Source organism: Amia ocellicauda, chromosome 4, assembly GCF_036373705.1.
Source record: "Amia ocellicauda isolate fAmiCal2 chromosome 4, fAmiCal2.hap1, whole genome shotgun sequence".
Lineage (NCBI taxonomy): Eukaryota > Metazoa > Chordata > Actinopteri > Amiiformes > Amiidae > Amia > Amia ocellicauda.
The window spans coordinates 39438795-39457989 of record NC_089853.1 but is presented as its reverse complement, the minus strand read 5'-3'; the positions used below and the strand labels follow the sequence as shown (position 1 = coordinate 39457989).

The following is a 19195-nucleotide window of genomic DNA, read 5'->3' as shown; positions in this document are numbered from 1 at the left end:
AGAAAATTGCTTTAAAAAAAAAAAAAAATCCAAACTAGAGCAGCACTGACTGATGAGGCCCCTCTGCCCACATGTGCTTCTGTGAAAACACAAAGCCATCCTTGCCCTCCCACGCTGGCTGCCTCATTCCTTTCAAATGATACATGTACTGCCATTTCACAGCTAAGGGCCACTGCTGTAAAAACGGGACACTTCATATTATATGCATTATTTCCCCAAGATGGGGTGCAGTGCAGATTCACTCAGATATGGACTGGAAAAGGGAAACCCTGGCACAGCCCTGTCGTGGGTGGACCGTCTCGTCTCACTACCTCTGACCTTTGACCTCTCAACCCTTTGACATCAGTCGTCCACAGGTCAGGACACACGAGAGGAAAGGCTGAAATAGTAGAAACAGAGCAGCACTATTCGAGTAAGTGCTCTATAACATTTGTATTAGAAATGACCAAACAGATCTAAAATATAAACCACCATTTAAAGCAAAAACTCATAAATAACTTTTGACAAGGGAAAAAGTAAGTTCGGGGTTTTATTCCTTTAATTTATTAAGATGCTACATAGTCGAACAGGGTAGGTTTTTACGCCATAGACTAGTTTACTACGAATATTAATTTCCTTAGATAGACTGTTATTTATATACATACAAAACAGTTGCCCAACTGCTGTGGTAACATGTAGATGTCCTGTTGCTTCCCTCCTGCTCTATGTAGTGTCTATCACCCCTGCGCTCAGGACAGGCCTACTCAGCCACTCAGCCCACCTTGCAGCAGCAAGAGCAGCGCCAACCGCCTCTCGTTTTACACATCTTTAAAAAGTTCTTGTTTGAAATTTTCCCTTCTCCCCCTCCCAGTTTTGCAAGTTATCTTTTTTCATGTTTTCTTTTTAGTATGCCATCGTGAGATGAAAGACATTAAAGGTTTGTGTTTGTGTGTATTTCAGACATCCATGACGTTTTAGTCAAAAATAATAAAAACAGAATAAACCTAGACACAAAATGGTCCCTTTTTTTGTTTGCTTGTGTTGTGAGATTTTGCTAATTTTTCCTTTTATTTTTATACACAAAAAAAAAAAAAACTAGACTACCCATAAGAGTTCAATACTTTAACCATGGCTGGATATTGTTTATTTATATATATATATATTTATATTTTTTAAAATATAGTAGGGATAACCTGATTTATACATAGTGCATGAAGATGTTTCTTAATTATAATACAATGATGGCTGTGACAACAGTAAATCAACAAAGAACAAACAGTGCGAGAGCATCAGCCGGCAGAACGGATCAGTCGCTCGGCAAAAACAGCTGACGTGGAAGTGAACCGACAGCGTGTTTTTGTTTGTTTGTTTGTAGCAAAAGTGGACGTCGCAACGTGAATTCCTCCATTCCCAACTGCACGGCTAGTCTTTAATTACAAACGCCCTGGTATGGAAAGCAAAAGCATGGCCATTTGCGCCCCTGAGGAAGTGGGGGCACCGGCCACACAAAGCGTCGTGCCGTCTGGCGGAGAAAATGGCTGAGTGAATCAGCGTGGCCCGTTCCAGGGCACGGAAACACACCCAGCAGATCGACACACTTCTCCTGGTGCGACGTCCACGTTCTTACTGACACGTTGCTGTGTCAACCCCCTTTGAAAAAAAAAACTAAACTAAAACAAAACCTTTTCTATTAGTGTTACTAGATGCTTTTTTTAAATATTAATTTATTCCCCCCACCCCCCTACACATATCTTTTTATACAGAGTAACGTGCAAATGTTGGTCATGAAGCAAGAGGCTAATTTTTGGAGAGAGAAAACGAAAAGAAAAAAAAGTGAATCAATTTAGACCCATCGACCGTGAAGCTCAGTTAGCAATGACGTTCTGATTTTATTTTAAAGCGATGTTCTAACGCGAGCGCAAAACAAAAAAAATATAAAAATAATATGAATAAACTGCAACCCTAGGAGAAGAGCGCTGAAAGGAACTACCTCTATGAAATCAACCGTCTCAAAACGAAAACTAAAAACGAAACGAGCGGCAGGTGTTGCATCTCCTGGGTGAGAGACGGACCCCGGGGCCCCGCCCCATGCAGGAGCCCAGGCAGCAGGGCACCGACGCGCAACACCCCCCCGGCAGCAGCACCCCGAGCTTCTCATCAGAGGACCCACACTACACACACCCCTGGTCGGAAGAAGCAGTTTGTCGGTATGGAAACTCCAACACCCTCCCCCCAAACCTACCTACCCCCCCACTGCCCCTCCCCGTCTAAAAAACAAAAACAAAAATGATTAAAACTACCTGACTTATGCCATTAAACACTATAATCAATGACCTTTATTCCTCTGGTGTTAGAAAAGCCTTGATCTCTTCAATTTTTCTGATTATGATCATCATGATGACTATTTGTTTATTTTACTAGTTAGTCATTAATTAGTTTCTCCATAACCATGAACAGTATCTGTGCAAAGGGGAAGGGGGTACAGGAGCCAAGATACTTAAAAGGCAAGACCTGTGAAACAATTTGTAATATAATGGATTTATCTTTTATTTTTTTCCTGTATATTTTTTTCTCCCCCCAATTATTTTATTATTTTTATCTTTTGTTATTTATTTTACATATGATGTGATTTTCTACCCCAGTGATATGGCATTCTGATCAAAATTTCCAAATCAAGTTTTTTTTTTTTTTTTTCCTTCTTTCGCTCGCTCTTTTTTTTGTGTGTTTGTTAAATCCTCAAAATCACGCTCCCCTCTACAAGACCAGCTTTCCTATAATTACACCGATGATGAAGAATAATACACAGAGGGCGAGCATTCTGGTACTGGGGCCTTCCTCTTTCACCATGGAGCCGGAAGCAGAGGAGGAGTGCGCTGCTGACATGGCCGTGCTCTTCCTCATTCGCAGCCCGTCATCATCCTGTGCAGGAGGAGGAGCAGAGAGGAAGGGGAGAGGAAGAGAACAGGAGGGAGAGAATAGAAGTCAGAAAAAAAAAATAAAAAAAATCTGGCAATCATGTGACCCACTGAACAAGATGGCTGCCTGAACCTAATGCTCTGCCCCTAGCTAGTATTCTCATAACATTTTTTCCTGCAACATTTATTTCTAGAAACGTGCTGAAGGTGCACTCAGACAGCAAACAACCCAGTTACTCGGACTGCCCTTTCTTTACCTGCTCTCAGAAAAATACCACGAGCAAAAAAACATGAACCCACAGCGGCTCTTGAAATGGCTTCAGATGCGGCCTGCTCTGCCCTTGAAATCCTTCTCCAGACTCTCCTCTGCCTGGAGACTCAAACTCCTGGATCCCAAGACTGGACACCAATTCCGAGTTTTCATACACCAGACTGGATGCTTCTGCGAGCTCCGTCTCGACTCTAGAAACATCAACCTACTGGATTTCAAAAAACGTCGCCAAACGTGAAAAAAAAAACTACCTTCGCCAGGATGCTCGGGGGTTAGACGACTTGCTCTCACCTGCTCTCAACCACGAGACGGCAGACACAGAGAACCAGAAGATTGGTCCCGGTCTGTATATTTTGTGCAAAGTGTAAAGCATTAAAATGAAGGAAATTAACTAGAAGTTCAGGCTCTGAGCATATTTGAACCCGGTCCTTCACAGAAGAGCCTCTGCACACTCACTCATGCCCTGCAGGCGTCACAATGAGCTGGGATGCTTTTTCTGCATTTTCTGGTTATGCAATAAAATATAAGAATTTTGGAAATCCACTCATTCTGTAACACCGGAGATTGTTTGCCACACCCCAAGCCTATCCCCAGCTCTCCTTCTATGGTTCAGATATGGATTCAGGGATGGACCCACATGGGGAGAAAGAAAAAAAATAATAAAAAAATCTTGTCTAGAGATGGAAACAAGTGTTTGAATAATCGAAGGGACATTAGTATATAATAAGATATCCGCGTGACATTATACTAAGGGTTGTGACATTTGAAATCACACTACCTGTAGTACCATCCCCTATTCTCACATGGTACCGCTGGCACTAGAGTGACCATGCATCTTGGTTTTTAATTAAATGTCCCAGTGACCACACAATTATCTCAAAATCGTTTACATTTCTTGGTTTTTAGCTTTCCCTTGTTTAGACTCACTTAAAACTCTTAAAACCTTAAAAATAGACAAGGCATGCTTTTATGTGATCAATCACATGAAGAAGCACACATTTTAATTATATTGGTAAACCCTAATTACCAGTAACTATATGTAATACGGTAATGCTACTATAGACGGTTTCTGGACAACAAACCAAAGGCACCAAGTGCGCATGTGTCAGAGTTGTGTGCTCACAGAGACATGCAGTTGCCTGAGAAACCAACGTGGATTAGACAAATGACAGGCAGATGTTTCTTACATTTATAGATGGCAGAAGATTAGTGATTAAAACAAACACTACCTGATCCATTCATAATGGTGAAAGGACAAGGTATTTTCAAGGAATCCCATACAAAATAAGTGTCGGTAGTCTGTAGAATGACTTTGGGCATCAACTTTGATGTAAACACTGAAAATGGCAATATTTCTTCAAATTCTTGAAAAGTAAGTTCATCGGTACAATATTTATAGTGCAATTTCTAATTATAGCGCCTCTGCACCGAGGTGCTTCAACGGCCTGGGGAAGATTATGAATTTGTTGGAATTTTTTTCAATATGTCCCGGTTTTAACTTGTCACCCTAGCTGGTACTCCCCACGCTGCTCTTACACAGTGGGAATGGTAGCATTGTATAACAACCCCCGCCCTCTCATAGTACCACCAGCACATCACTGCCTCCCCCGCTCATGCATGCAACTGCATTATTTCTTCAAATATTCTGGAGGAGAAAAAAAATAAAATAAATAATAATTAAAAAAAAAAAAATATATATATATATACACACACACACACACACACACACATATACAGTACTGTGCAAAAGTTTTAGGCAGGTGTAAGAAAATGCTGTAAAAGTAAGAATGTTTTCAAAAATAGACATGTTAATAGATTATATTTATCAATTAACTCAATGCAAAGCGAGTGAACAGAAGAAAAATCTAAATCAAATCCATATTTGGTGTGACCACCCTTTGCCTTCAGAACAGCATCATTTCTTCTAGGTGCACTTGCACAAAGTCAGGGATTTTGTAGACATATAGTCAGATGTTTGATTAAACAAGTATACCAAACAGGTGCTAATGATCATCTATTCAATATGTAGGTTGAAACACAATAATTAACTGAAACAGAAACAGCTGTGTAGGAGGAATAAAACTGGGTGAGGAACAGCCAAACTCAGATAACAAGGTGAGGTTGCTGAAGAGTTTACTGTCCAAAGTCCTACACCATGGCAAGACTGAGCACAGCAACAAGACACAAGGTAGTTATACTGCATCCGCAAGGTCTCTCCCAGGCAGACATTTCAAGGCAGACAGGGGTTTCCAGATGTGCTGTCCAAACTCTTTTGGAGAAGCACAAAGAAATGGGCAACGCTGAGGACGGTAGACGCAGTGGTCGGCCAAGGAAACTCACTGCAGCAGATGAAAGACACATCATGCTTACTTCCCTTCGCAATCAGAAGATGTCCAGCAGTGCCATCAGCTCAGAATTGGCAGAAAACAGTGGGACCCTGGTACACCCATCTACTGTCCAGAGAAGTCTGATCAGAAGTGGCCTTCATGGAAGACTTCATGCACGAAAACACAGGAACTGGGGTGCAGAAAAATGGTAGCAGGTGCTCTGCACTGATGAGTCAAAATGTGAAATATTTGGCTGTAGCAGAAGGAAGTTTGTTCACCGAAGGGCTGGAGAGCGGCACACGAAAGAGTGTCTGCAGGCAGTAGTGAAGCATGGCGGAGGTTCCTTGCATGTTTTGGGCTGCATTTCTGCAAATGGAGTTGGGGATTTGGTCAGAATTAATGGTCTCCTCAATGCTGATAAGTACAAGCAGATACTTATCCATTATGCAATACCATCAGGGAAAACTTTATTCTGCAGCATGACAACAACCCCAAACATACAGCGACAGTCATTAAAACTTTCTTCAGCGTAAAGAAGTACAAGGAGTCCTGGAAGTGATGGTATGGCCTCCACAGAGCCCTGATCTCAACATCATCGAGTCTGTCTGGGATTACATGAAGAGAGAGAGAAGCAACTGAGGCTGCCTAAATCCAGTTAGTTCTCCAAGTTGTTTGGGCCAACCTACCTGCTGGGTTCCTTCACAAACTGTGTGCAAGTGTAAAGTGCAAAGGGTGATCACACCAAATATGGATTTGATGTAGATTTTTTCTTGTGTTCACTCACTTTGCATTAATATAATCTATTAACATGTCTATTTTTGAAAACATTCTTTTCACACCTGCCTAAAACTTTTGCACAGTACCGTATATTATTCAAATAGTGAAAAGACTTTGAATGCCCATCTCTAATCTTGTCATCATGCTGGAATTCAGATATGGCACCAACTCCAAGGGTGTGGGTTAGCCTGGTCTCTGAAGCGTCCTTGAGAAAAACTTCTGATCTTCAAAACAGATGGGACGGGCGCGGGAACGTTCGGACTGTGCTGTGGAATTCGATCGAAGGAGAAGAGATGGAAAATAATCTCCCTGAAGAGTTGTCTTTTGATCTGAACTCAAGCGGGACTTCAATATTCTACGATGGTGACAAGATTCAGCTGTAACACGGAGCGAACAGCCCAGCACGGTGTTCATGTGAAGATTGTAATCTGGGGGGCATGACTTTATATGTATTAATTTGCTTTTGTTGCATGTCTGAATTTATTATTTTGACTACAGTCACCAGGTTTATTGTCATCAGTTTAATCATTTAACTATTTATTTCATTGAAGGGACCCCGGCGCGCGGTGCTCTGTTCCAGAATTGAAAAACTTCCTCAGAATGATGCCCTTTTCACAGCCTGCCTTACACCCTCCCACCCTCTTCCTCTTGTTCTAACCCCTATCCCACCTTCCTGTCTCAGCCCTCCCCTCTTTCTCTCTCCCAGCCTCCCCTCGCACTCCCTCTCCCTGCTTTCTCCCTAATTCCACCTACACTCCCTCCCGCTCCCACCCCTCCCACTGCCTCCTCCCCCCTTCACTCACCCTTACCCTGAGCTGTTTGTTCTCTTCCCATAGCCGCTGCACCTCCAGCTGCAGCTTCTTGCACTCATCGATGATCTTTACCTCCCCCTCGTCCGGGGAGGCGTTCATGGACTTGGACAGGGACGAGGACTCTGACTTCAGGATGCTGGAGGACACGATCTTGTTGGGTTCGGTGTCGTGCTGTTGGAAGGCGGGGGGGGGGGGGGGGGGGCGTGGGGGCCCAGGTAGAACAAACAAGTTCAGGCTGGCGGTGGAAACTCGATATTCGCAAAATTCAGGTCAAAAGGCAAAAAAAAGAAACGATTCAGTGCCAGTTTCTGGTTCTTTTCTTTCTCCCGACGATTTCCAGCCGATGGAGAGAGGGGCCCTGCAGCAGCACTGCGGCGACGCAGAGTGGGGGGGAGGGGAGCAGAGAGGGGGACCCCGACTCACCTGATGGGAGGGGGTCGGCAAGTCTGCACATTACTCATCTCACTCCCTCTATTTCCCTGCTGCTCTCTAGTTTTCCCCCATTTCCCTCTCGCTCCCTCTCTCGCTGGATTAATCCCTCGTTTCTGCTGCTGCACTGACGCACCTCTCGCTAGTTTGACTACACCAATGCCTGAATATACAGAGGAAGAGCCAGGTGACCCATGAACTGGTCAACATAGTCTTTAATACCTTCCACCAACTCCTACTATGTCCCCCCGCCCCATTTCTCCACTGAGAGATAGAGAAAGAAGACAGAGGGGGGTGTCTCACCGTTTTCTCGTTCTCTGACGGAAGTTCAAAGACACATCGCAACTTAGAGTCCATCAGCTCCTCCGGCTTCGCTTCTTTCCACTGTGAGAGAGTGAGGGAGAGACCCAACATTAGAGAATAGGGGGGAAGAAAGAGAGACAGACACATAGCAGAGAGAGAGAGTGTGAGAGTGCAAGAGAGGTAAGATTAGAGAACCAGAAAATACATTTCCAATGAGTGAGTGCGCCAGTATGTGAATAGACATTAATTTATGATGTCAGGACAATCAGGGTGCAAGACAGACAGACAGGAGACAGAGGTGACAAAATGCAGAGAAAGTGCTGGAGAGAAACTCACCACTCCCTCCATGTCAGTCATTTCAGCAGGGGCCAGCATGGACTGCACCATGAACTTGTGTTTGCTCTTTTCGTTCGGGTCATAGTCGAAAGGCTGTAGCATGACTGAAAGGCAAGGAGAGATGGGGGGAGGGAGAGGGAAGATGTCAACATACAGATCCAAGCTAGAGTAGGTGCAAACCTGCTACGACTGTGGTTTATAAAGACTGGTGCTGAAATGTCTCCAACACCCCCCCCACCTCCACCCCGGGCGTCCAGGCCTGGTCCTCATTTGGCCTCACTGAATCTCTTTGCTAATGTTTTTAGGGGGTTTGGCCGAGCTCATCTATACCTCCACACTTCAGTAAAACACTGAAATGAGACACTAGCACCAACACTGAGATTTTCCTCCATTGCTCGGGCGGAAAAAATCAGGCGTTCGACTTTTTTCCAAAACGCTTTAAATTTTCTCGTTTTGGGTTTTGCTTTTTTCCCCTCAATATAACCCATAACTAAGCACAAAATAAATCTCAAAACAATAACAGGTGCTAGTTATTGCGGCTCTTGCATACCCTCTCGGGGGCCTGCCAACTCCTGCTTTTATTTGATGCTCTTCCAGTAACTGAGAGGCACAGTGGAACAGCTAAAATGATTTAAATTGATACATTTCTTACGTCTGGCACTGTGGCTGCTGTAGTGGGAGCCAAACAGGTAACTCAAGGTAATTGTATTTATTTATGTTATGTTATATAAAAGTACAAGTTTATGGCCACTGGCTTGTCTCACACGGTTAAAAAATATATATATGTGCGTGATTAGGGGGAGGGGAGGGGAAAAAAAATGTTTCTAACAGTCATTAAAATAAAAATGGCCGCTTATTTTCAAACATTAGCAGAGGCTTTCATATGTGGCTACTGCCATCGAACATGTGCCAACGCTCAGCCAAGAAAAACCACAGAATGTTTCCTGCCTCCCATTAACAAAGCCCTGCCCGTCCAAACCATGCAGATCAGAAACAGCTGTCTGGAAAAGCCCGGGTCCCCCCTACATACAGCCCCCAAGAGTGCCCCAAATCGATCTCCCAAACTAGAGCAATCTTCCTTTCCACTGTGGAGTTCTCCAACAGCGCCAAGAGGTCAGTTGCATGTCAGATGTGTTTGTACAGTGTCTGTGCGTCTGACTGTCTGTCTGTCTGTCTGTCTGTCTGTCTGTCTGTCAGTCACAGGAGAAACCCAGACTACAATACAGTTTCGTAGCAAGACAGCAGACAGACAGATGAATGGAGGGGCTGGAGGCTGTAGGACACTGACGTAGCCCCACATCTTAAAAAGTGTTGTCGGTGGATCAATAGCTGACTAGTGCAGAAACACAGCAGGATGTGAACTTTCAAACAAAATCAAATCAAACTAAACAGTAAAAATGGGAAGGCACCAAGGTACGTTGCGTGCAATGTGAAGCGACAGCTTGCGTGACGCCAGTGTGCCTCAGAAGCTGCCACTCTCTCGAGGGCAAAGTGGACACTGGTCTCCGAGCAGAGGTGGGAAACTGGTGGAATTGCGGAAAAAAAATCTGAAGAGCTGGAAAGCAACAACAAATCCCATGAGGCCACACAAGCAAAACTGGGGGGTTCACTGAAATCACTGCAATTAAAATAAATGTGTACCAGCAGACTGCCAAACATTGTTTCAACTCACATCCTTGACAGGTTCCTTGCTAGGAAAATACACTGGTCATGTGACTCGTGCAGAGAACATCTGATTGGCTACCCCCAATTGGCTACTTAGATCGAGCTTGCCTGAGAGACGGGAGCCAGAACACAGAGCTGCGATGTTGGCCTGTTTTCCACCAACACAGAAACAATGCCGCCTGTTCCTGCACCGCACAGGTTTCTAGCCACACTGTCTTGTCTGTGTATTGTCGGATGTCAAAGTCAAAGAAAATAAATATAATAAAACAAATTAGAAAGCTGGAAAATCTTTGAGAGAATGTCAGCTTGGCAGAAATATGTGGGGGAAAACGGAATTGTGAATGTATTTTAAATAAATAGAAGGTTAATTATTGTGAACATGATAGCAAATCAGCAGAAGCTAACTGCTGTTCCCTTACTAGTTGTTGATTAAATGATACAATTTAAAAAGGAGAGGAATGAAAGACGTTTCCCCCCCACTGTAATTAATTAGCTCCCATAAGACGGCAGTAAACTGCAGTAAACTACGGCATTAATTATAGATCCTGACCCACAAGATGTTTAGCAGAATGAAAGTGTGGCATGAGAGATTGAAACTGATCAGAAACTAAGGAGAAACAGTTATGTTGAATGCTGGACACTTCAAGCCCCGGGTTGGTGTTGAGACAACCGGAGATATGAAAGTGCAGACCCCATGCCGAGCAGCAGTAGAGCCACTTCAGCACGTAATCAGACGAGATTCGGCTCCAACTGCCGTAATTAAGTCAGATATTTGATTGCAAATGCAAAAGTGGAATTACTGTGCATTTCATTTACAGTCCAGACATCTCCCGCTGCCTGCCCCCTCCAACCCCACCTGTTTGTTTTTCATCAGCAGCGAGATCTCAGCACTCACACCCGATGCTCTCACACAGTGCAGAGTTCTTCAATAATATCAACTGCACCAACATTGCTGCATTTTGAGTGTGTGCGCGTGTGTTTCTATTAATTTAGCAGCATCTTTTTCAAGGTATCCACAACAACTATTTTTTTTCTGGGAGGAACTGAAGCAGAATAAGATGCAAATAGATTATTATAAATAAACCATGTTAAACCAAAAACTTCAGGACTTCTCCCAGAAAAACCTCCCAGCACTGCATAGGGTCAGACAGAGACAACCTCCAGAACTGACAGGGCTGTCTGTCACCCGCTGCTGCTCTCCCCCAGAGCCCCGCAGCCTGGCACCTGATACAGCAGCTGTAAGAGGACCCCAGAGTAGCGCATAGCTCTCATAGCCACACTGGGAAACACTATCCCACCCAGGGGCCTGCGAGACGGACCAACCCTGCAAAACACTAGGCAGCAGACCAGCTTGAAAAGCTGGCCGGGAAGCTGGGCTTAGACTTTACCTCAAGAGGAAGGAGAGACTGGGTCCAGAACAGGACTGGGATACATGCTAACTTCGGGAGGTAAAACATAAATTATAAATTAAAATATAAATAAGTCTGTGGCACGAATCAGTAGAGATTGACACATCCAAATGTGTGGGAGTGAGGAATCCAGTTCTGCCACAAACACAGGACAGGATTCACTGACCCAAGCGGCCTGTTCCCATCAGTATGACTACCCATACAAAACAATACCACCACCACAACAAGCACAAATCCTACAGCAACACTATCAACCCCAATGTCACTAGAGAACCAAAGAAGACTAAAGCCCACAAACACACGGGCATCTTTGAGAGAGTCTCTGTATGCATTGTTCTTGAGTCCCCTGGAGCTGCCTGAATCCACAGCCCAAACCCCAGGGACAGCGGTCAGTCCAGGGCGTCAACCTAGCACACAAACAAGCTGAGAAATCGGCCAATCTCAGCAATGGACGGATTCTTCCCTACCGTGTCTCTTTGTGTGCGTGCAACGCCAAGCAGCTCAGGAGTCGCCAAAACTCACCAGACACGTTGATGGACGTGCCAGCATCGATCACGCCGCTGTTGGGCCGCACACAGTAACGCCGCGGTGCAGTTGTCTTCACTTTGAAGCATACGTTCCTGTCTGTTGGGTTCGAGAGCTTCAGGGCTGTAGTGACAACATCTGTGAAGGGACCTGGGGAGAGAAAGAGAGATGTCTGTCAATATCTTAAATACTTATCTACTGTATGTATTGTTCCCCATAGCCCTGTCACTGAGCACTGACCTGTCTGAAAATGCTTTGGCAACACTGACATCAGTAGGTCAGGCCAATAATGCTTTTTAAATACTCTGAATATAAATTGAGGGGGAGGGACAAAATAGTTTATATACATCTTTTATATAAATCTGCAATGAAAAAGACAGATGAAACCTGTGTTGTTCTGGGTGATTTCTGCAGATCAACAGGTTAATTATTTTCTCATTTTAACCATGCAGCTTATTAAGGCATATTAGAGGTAATTTATCACTATGCCCACTCAAGTAGTAGTTTTAAAAATATCACTGTATGGATGGCAGAATGCGATGCTGAGCCATCTGGCGTTGACATCAACTGGAGAGCACATCTGCCTGCAGCAAGCTGCGCTTTTTCAGAAGCCAGAGGGGAAGAAGACCCAAACCAAACCAGAAGACGCAGAACAAAAAAAAGTCAAGGAAACTACTGCATAAAAACGTCAATCCCAGGGCTGCCCATGACTGAGCACTGAGAAGATGTCGTGGCAACAGACATGTCAAATGACTCTTATTTGCTTTGTGAGCCGTGTATTGTGTCACAGTAGCCCCTGTGTTTCAAATGTGCTGGTTCATGCTCACAGTGCAGCGCACATTGGAACGAGCGGCTGCCTGATCCCGAGAGACAGCACTACCCCCTCCACCCCGATCCACAGCACAGGAAGGAAAGGTGGGCACAGGAACGGCTCAGCAACTGGCAGGAAGAGCCAACCCGCAGGTGGCAACAGCAACCGCTGTAACACACCTCAGGCTGAGGAGGTCAGAGACCTGCCAGCACAGTGGGGGGCAAACAGTCCTGCACGAATACCACGGCTCACACCAACATTCACACACACCTACAGTTCAAATTATTAGTGGACAGCTGGAGCATGTGACTTTTGTGGTAGAGAATGCACAGGAAAAAATATAAATATTATATTCGTACACACACAAAATATCTAACCACAAATAAATCCCCCTGCCTACTTCAAAAGCGGAAATTGTAGTCAGGGGAAACAATTGTCTACTTTACTAAACAACACTGCTGCGTTAATTAGGGCAGCCATCATTAGAAACCAAGCTCCCTTGTGCCTTCAACCCCAGCGACCCCTGTCCATCAAACAGCCGCGGAGAAATACGCTAATCAATACTGCTGCCTGGCATGGGGAAGAGAAAGAAGAAAATGAAAAGAAGGCCACTGACGAGCCCAGATCATCGCGGCACTGCTCAGTATCCTGGCAACCCTGGTCACCCTCTCCAGACAGCTACATGAGGCTGGGCCACCCCTCCACGTCAAATCTGGTAGCCTTGTAAAACTATTTTCAGGAAGATCTTAGCCTCAGTCTTTTATCTTCCTCTTGTTGTTGGGGTTTGTTTTTTAATCCTACAACATGTGATCAGTCAGGACAAAGTGATGCAGGTGCACGTAAAGCACACATCGAACATCCTTCTCCCTCTCTCTCCTCTACACAAGGACTCCACACATGTTTTCACAACTTAATATTACTCATGAACTGCCTGGAATGGCAAGCATCACAAGGGCGCTCCGCCATGGCCTCATGATTCCTGCTTAATTGATGTTCATTGTCTGCAAACATTTCAGATGAAACCTGTCCCTAAGAGAGCTCTCCTCCCCGGAGCTCCCTGCTCTACAACACCACGAGTTCACGGACGCCAGGGCCGGAGCTGAAGGGTAACAATCTGCGACTGTCTGCTTAACCATGAACAGCACTGCCCTCATTTGAAGATTTCACAGTCAGCATGACGTGCACGGTGACGACACTTTTGGAACAACAACACAAAAAAGAACACAAAGAATATATGTATGTATGTAAACAAAGGAATAAAAAGCTCTGATTGTACACATGATAAATAAATAATAAAGCATTACGTTTTAGTTTTATTGAGTTTCAAATAATAAATCAATGACTTTAATGAGTAACACTCAATCTGGGAAGATCTGGAACGGTGGCGTCAGTGCAGCTGTGTGTGTGTGTGTGTGTGTGTGTGTGTGTGTGTGTGTGTGTGTGTGTGTGTGTGTGTGTGTGTGTGTGTGTGTGCGTGCGCGTCTGCGTGCGCGTCTGCAGGGTCTGCACAGCATGCATTGTAAGAGACTGAATTTTTTATTATAATTTTTTTCCCACTCCTGCAAAATCCATAAAGGATACCAGGAAGTGGAGAGCCAGCAGTCTGCCCTGGGGGTGGGGGGGGCAGAAGCAGTGAGAAAATGAAGAACAACCTGTTTTCAGGAGGGAGGGTGGAAAACTCACCTGAACCTGTAAGAGCACAGGATTGCAGCTGAGCCACAGTGAATGACATGCTGAAAAAATGGATTTCAAGAATCAACACTCCCATGTGAGTCAGGTGACAACAGAGCTTCTGCACAAACTGCACCCAGCAAGGGAGCAGGGCTGAAAAACCAAGGTGATCTGGGCCTGTGTTTTCAAGGAGCTGCTGCCATTTCTACAAAACCCACCGAAATAAATCTGCTTTGCCGTGACAGGAAAATGTTGATGATCAGCGCTGTATAGCCTTCACAAGAAAAGTGTTTGCAGGGACCAGCTTGTTCTGGGTTGACTCCGCAGGCTTTTTTGTTTTTTTATTGTAGGTCTAAAAAAAGGAACAAACCTGGGGCATTGTTGAAGAGAATCCTACCTCACCCCATTCTAACAAACACTTAAAAAGCCCATTCCGCACTGCCAGCTCTGGGCGTTGCAAGGTGGAAGAATGAGCGATGACCTGGGGGGATACCTCAGCCTGTAGACAGGGGGCTCATGCTGAAAGAGGGTGCCAGCTCAATGTGATAATGGGGCACAGAAGGGAGACAACGACACAAGAAACGCCCCAGGTTCCATGGGCCTATTGGCATTAAAGACACCGGCCACACCACTAAAGCACACTAAATGCTTTCATCTTAGTTTTGACCTCAGTGTTTCTGGGTGTCAGAGAGGTTAGTTGCACAGGGCACTGACACGCCGTGGCCACCACGGCAATGCAGGCACCAGCTGCCAGGATTATTAACACCTACAGAATTCTCAAGAGGTTTGAGAAAACTGGCCACTGCGTTTTCACCCCCAAGAGGAGCCCAATGGCTGGGGTCAGAGCAGGGCCCAGCCTGAGGGCACTGAAAGCACAGAGACAATACTGATGGTGCCAGCATGAAAAGCGCAGCAGAGGCAGACACTCCAAGGCGCCCCTGTAACCGAAGCAGAAGCCGCTGGCGCCCATGTGTGGATCGTGTGGTCACAACCACCGCACAGCTGGTCAGTGAGGATCAGTGACTGTGTAACGGGTGTTCGGTTTTAAGTCTCAGTGGACTGGAAAGGGGGGACAGGGGTCAGCAACTGACAGGAGGAGACCGAGAGACCCAGGCCTGACCCCATGACTCCTCGACATCCAACCCCGGCCAGCCTGCACAGGAACGGAAGCCTGGCCAGGAGGATTGTGGGGGTGGGAGGCCATGCTGTCTAATACCCCTGGTCATCTGGGATGGTGTCTGTATGGATGATGGAGCTATACAACACAGCACAATGATGGACAGTCAAGACTCTCCCCACAGATGCTCTGATCTCTACTGGACAGCTGTTGACTGCCCCCCTCACCCACCGGTTCTCCCACAGGTGGTCCTGTGCCACGGGAAGCTCCACAAGGAGTGAGTGGTCAGGTACTCAGGACAGACCCCCGGTACCTAACCCCCATTCCCACTGCCAGAGCCAGCACTGCTTATAGCTGCAGGATACACAGGGGCTTTGTTTCTTAACCCATCTGTCTACTTTCTGTACGTCTCTCTCAGTACCTTAAAATACATATAAAACCTAGATCTACTGCTACACACACACAGAGACACACATATACTGCGTTATATTATCTTCGGATTACACACAACGTGAACGATGCAGACAGCTGCTCGCTTGCGCTGGCACTGGCCTAGCTTCCCTCAGACTGGATGTGCAGGAACTCCCATGCCTCCATGACTCGGGACCCCTGTGCAGAAATAACAGTGCCGGTAACCAGAACCACCACCACCCACGAAAGACATCAGGGAGTCCGGCTGTGTGCATCCCACCAGTGTCTAACATGACCCACCGTGCAGCACCACGGAAACCCGAGATCCGATGCGACAACTTGCAAGCGTCCCGCCAGCAAGGTGAAAACCGCTTAGCCTCAGAGAGCAAGGCCGGTATTCGGTGCAGTAGAGCAGCCCCCCACCCCACCCCACCCCCTCCTGCATGTACACACACACACACGGCGTCCAGCGAGGCGCACCCGTCTCCCCCAGCCTATTTCATAACACGTAGGCCACGGGATATCATGCACAGCAGTCGTGAAGGCTGAGGGGACGGAGGGCGAGTCTGCCCGGACGACCGGGCCCCGGCTGCTGCCCAGGGCTGCCCCCGGACACGTCGCTCCGGTGACTGGCGCTGTCAGCCGAGTGAAGGACATTACCGACAGTGCTTCTCCACCTCCTCCTCCTCCTCATTTTACTGCTTATACGCCCCCCTTCCCCCTCCTCTCCTCTCCTCTCCTCTCCTCTCCCCCCCTCCCCTTCCCTTCCCCTTCACCTCTCCGTGCTGGAAAGAAAAAGATGGCTGCCACCTTTACAAAAAAAAAAAAATGGAAGGAAGGAAGGAAGGAAAATAAAAACAAGCCGTGCACATCTCATGGCGGCAGTAAACGACTCGATCTTACCTCTGAATTTCAGTTCGTGTTCTGGCTCTAGCTGGAGGACCTGATCTTGTCTCCTCGCCATCTCCCAACGTGTCGTAGGTGCTTCACTGTAAACGGGCTCAGTGCTGCTGCTGTGAGGGTGCAATGCTGAGCGGGTACCGGTGCTGCGGTGACACGGCTCCTGCTACATATACAGATAAATAGGGATATTTCTGAGGATTGGCTTCTGTTTTTGGTACTATTGTTGTTGTGATGATGGTGATTATTCCGTTTCTCCGGGCACGGGGAGTTGCTGGCGCGGCTCGGGCTGCTAGCGGCTGTGATGATGCAGCAGGAAGGAGGTGAGAGAGAGGCTGCCGGTTACGTCACGGCCACTGCATTAGCCACTCAGCGAAGGCGAGGTGAGGGAGCCGGGAGAGGGGAAGGAGGGCGACGGGAAGATGGGGGGCTGAGAATGTCCAGCGTGCAAGGTGTGCCCCCCACCCCCTGCATACATACACCCGTCTCCGCTCTCGCTCTCACCCACATGGGTCAAACGCACAGCTCTGACTGAAAACAGAAGTCACAGAATTGTAATATACAAACTTTATACTTGCTTTGCTAAAATCTGCACTGCTGGGAAATGCATGCAATTGCATTGGTTATGAATCCAAGTCTGAACTTTTAAAATATATATTATTATATTTTAAATAATTTATATAATTCTTAGAAACGTGTAAATTTTTTGAGGAGGGTTTTGTACTGTATGTAAGTAAACTCTGTCTGGTAAACCCCCTTCATTTGAACATCCCAATTTGGTTTCATTATTGCCACAGGACTGCTCAAAAAGACCTCTTACCATAGCTCCCTAATGCAGTGAATCTTTTACTACACGACATCTCTGGGCTTTACAGTGTGAGTGTGTGTGTGTGTGTGTGTGTGTGAGGGGGATCACACGCTGTCCCAGAGCAGTTTGACACAGTTTGGCATTTATGAGATACAAGATCTTGCACACATTGCAAGTAAGCAACACAGTGAAATACAGGGGTGCACAATTAGTGTACAATGGGCTGGAGATTTTTTTGAAGAGAACATGTCTGAATTCAAAGGGGGGAATCACCCTTTTTGTGCCTTAAGAAGTCCAGTCATGTCAAGCCCAGTATCTGCTGCCCGCATGTATAGTTTGGATGCCAAAGATGGTTCCTGCCTTCACAGAACAACAATAACAACAACAATAATAATAACATGAACACACATGTCAAATAGATCACCTGGGAGCAAGAAGAGGAGTGAATGACATCGCAGGAAGAGTAACCCAAGATGACAAAGGAAAGGAGTTTGGCGATAGGCCAAAAAACAATACAGCCCCAATCCGATCACCTGCAGAGCCAAGGAGACACTGGATGGGCTCCCCAGGGAGAGAGCGAATGATGCAGGAAAAGGATCTGCTGGAGAAGAGGAGCGAGGAAATTGGGAGGCTGGACACAGGCTAGAGCTCAGAGGAGACTCCTTTAGTGGGCTTCGTCAGGAGCCAATCACTGAAGGATGCAGCTGTTACTGTGTATGTATACATACACTCACATATATATTGTGAATGTGTTTATCATTGTATGTGTATCACTGTGTGCATGTATCATTGTGCAAGGGTATGTATCTAATGTATGTGTTAGTGCGTACATGCAAATATCTATGTGTATGTGATTATCTGTGTGCATGGGTGTGTAAATCTGTGTGTAACTGTGTGTATCTATGTGTGTGATGTTACTCAGTGTGTGTGATAATAAAGTGAAACTCAAAATGTGAACGTTGATGCAGAAAACAGTGCCTGCAGTGAAGTGTAATGCAGTGTAGGGTTGTGTAATGTACTGTAGTGCAGTGAAATGCAGTGTAGTGCAATGAAGTGTGAGGAGCAGAAAGGCCAGGCTGTGAGGGCAGTGATCTATCGGTGCTATTTAAAGTGTGGTGATGAGCACTGTGCCCCCAGGCCAGGGAGACACATAGCTCTGGTGTCATACATGTGTATATATAGACCCAAGTTGCTGGCATTGCAGTGAGCATGGCACTGACGCCACTGCACCTGAGGGAGTCCACAGGCCCTGTGCTGACAGGCAGAACCATGCCAGCCCCCCAGCCCAGCCCAGCCCAGCCCAGACCAGCTCAGCCTCCCTGCCAGGCCCCTCCCCAGCCCAGCTAACTCAACCCCACACCCTCAATTTCAGTCCACTGCCTGTTTGTTGTGGAGCTCCACTCTCTCCTGCCCCCTGCAGTCCCACTGTGCACCAGAACAGAGCCCAGGCACCCAGGTGTACAGGTGGAGACCATCTCCAGGTCTCAGGTTCCCCCTCAGAGGTGGCTGCTGGGCCTGGAATTATTAATTAATGAAGCCGTGGCTGTACTGGGGCTTGGGTGTCACACACGTGTAAGCTTGCTGCTCTTATGTGGGAGCCACCCAAATAGCTATGGAAACCCCAGTGCATAAAAAACAAAACACATAAAGACACAGGCAGCTTGCTTTTAAAGCATGGTCAGCGTGCATCAGCAGGACTGGGTTCAGCCAAGCTGTACGTCACTGCCTG

The 19195-nt window shown here is 46.4% G+C and overlaps 1 protein-coding gene across 2 annotated transcripts; it reads right to left on the bottom strand.

The window, feature by feature from the left end:
• Window positions 1–520: 520 nt before the first annotated feature.
• vapb (VAMP (vesicle-associated membrane protein)-associated protein B and C) lies at window positions 521–16990 on the bottom strand. Of its 2 annotated transcripts, none has more exons than XM_066702126.1 (6): window positions 16662–16990; window positions 11746–11898; window positions 8150–8253; window positions 7814–7894; window positions 7073–7252; window positions 521–2898 (listed from the first exon to the last, which is right to left on the bottom strand). In XM_066702126.1, exons 1-6 carry the CDS (start codon window positions 16720–16722, stop codon window positions 2734–2736), a joined length of 744 nt encoding a protein of 247 aa, XP_066558223.1. In that variant the 5' UTR covers window positions 16723–16990; the 3' UTR covers window positions 521–2733. The 2 variants fall into 2 exon arrangements, with proteins under 2 accessions (XP_066558223.1, XP_066558224.1); XM_066702127.1 differs by having other exon boundaries at window positions 7079–7252; window positions 16662–16988.
• Window positions 16991–19195: the final 2205 nt, after the last annotated feature.

Bases quoted from the DNA above. Each gene is read 5' to 3' on its own strand.
- vapb (XM_066702126.1), bottom strand. From the start codon at position 16,722: ATGGCGAGGAGACAAGATCAGGTCCTCCAGCTAGAGCCAGAACACGAA. The intron at 11,899-16,661 runs GTAAGATCGAGT...TTCTCTCCCCAG, and splicing joins ACACGAACTGAAATTCAGAG to GTCCCTTCACAGATGTTGTC. The intron at 8,254-11,745 runs GTGAGTTTTGGC...CTTGCCTTTCAG, and splicing joins CACGTCCATCAACGTGTCTG to TCATGCTACAGCCTTTCGAC.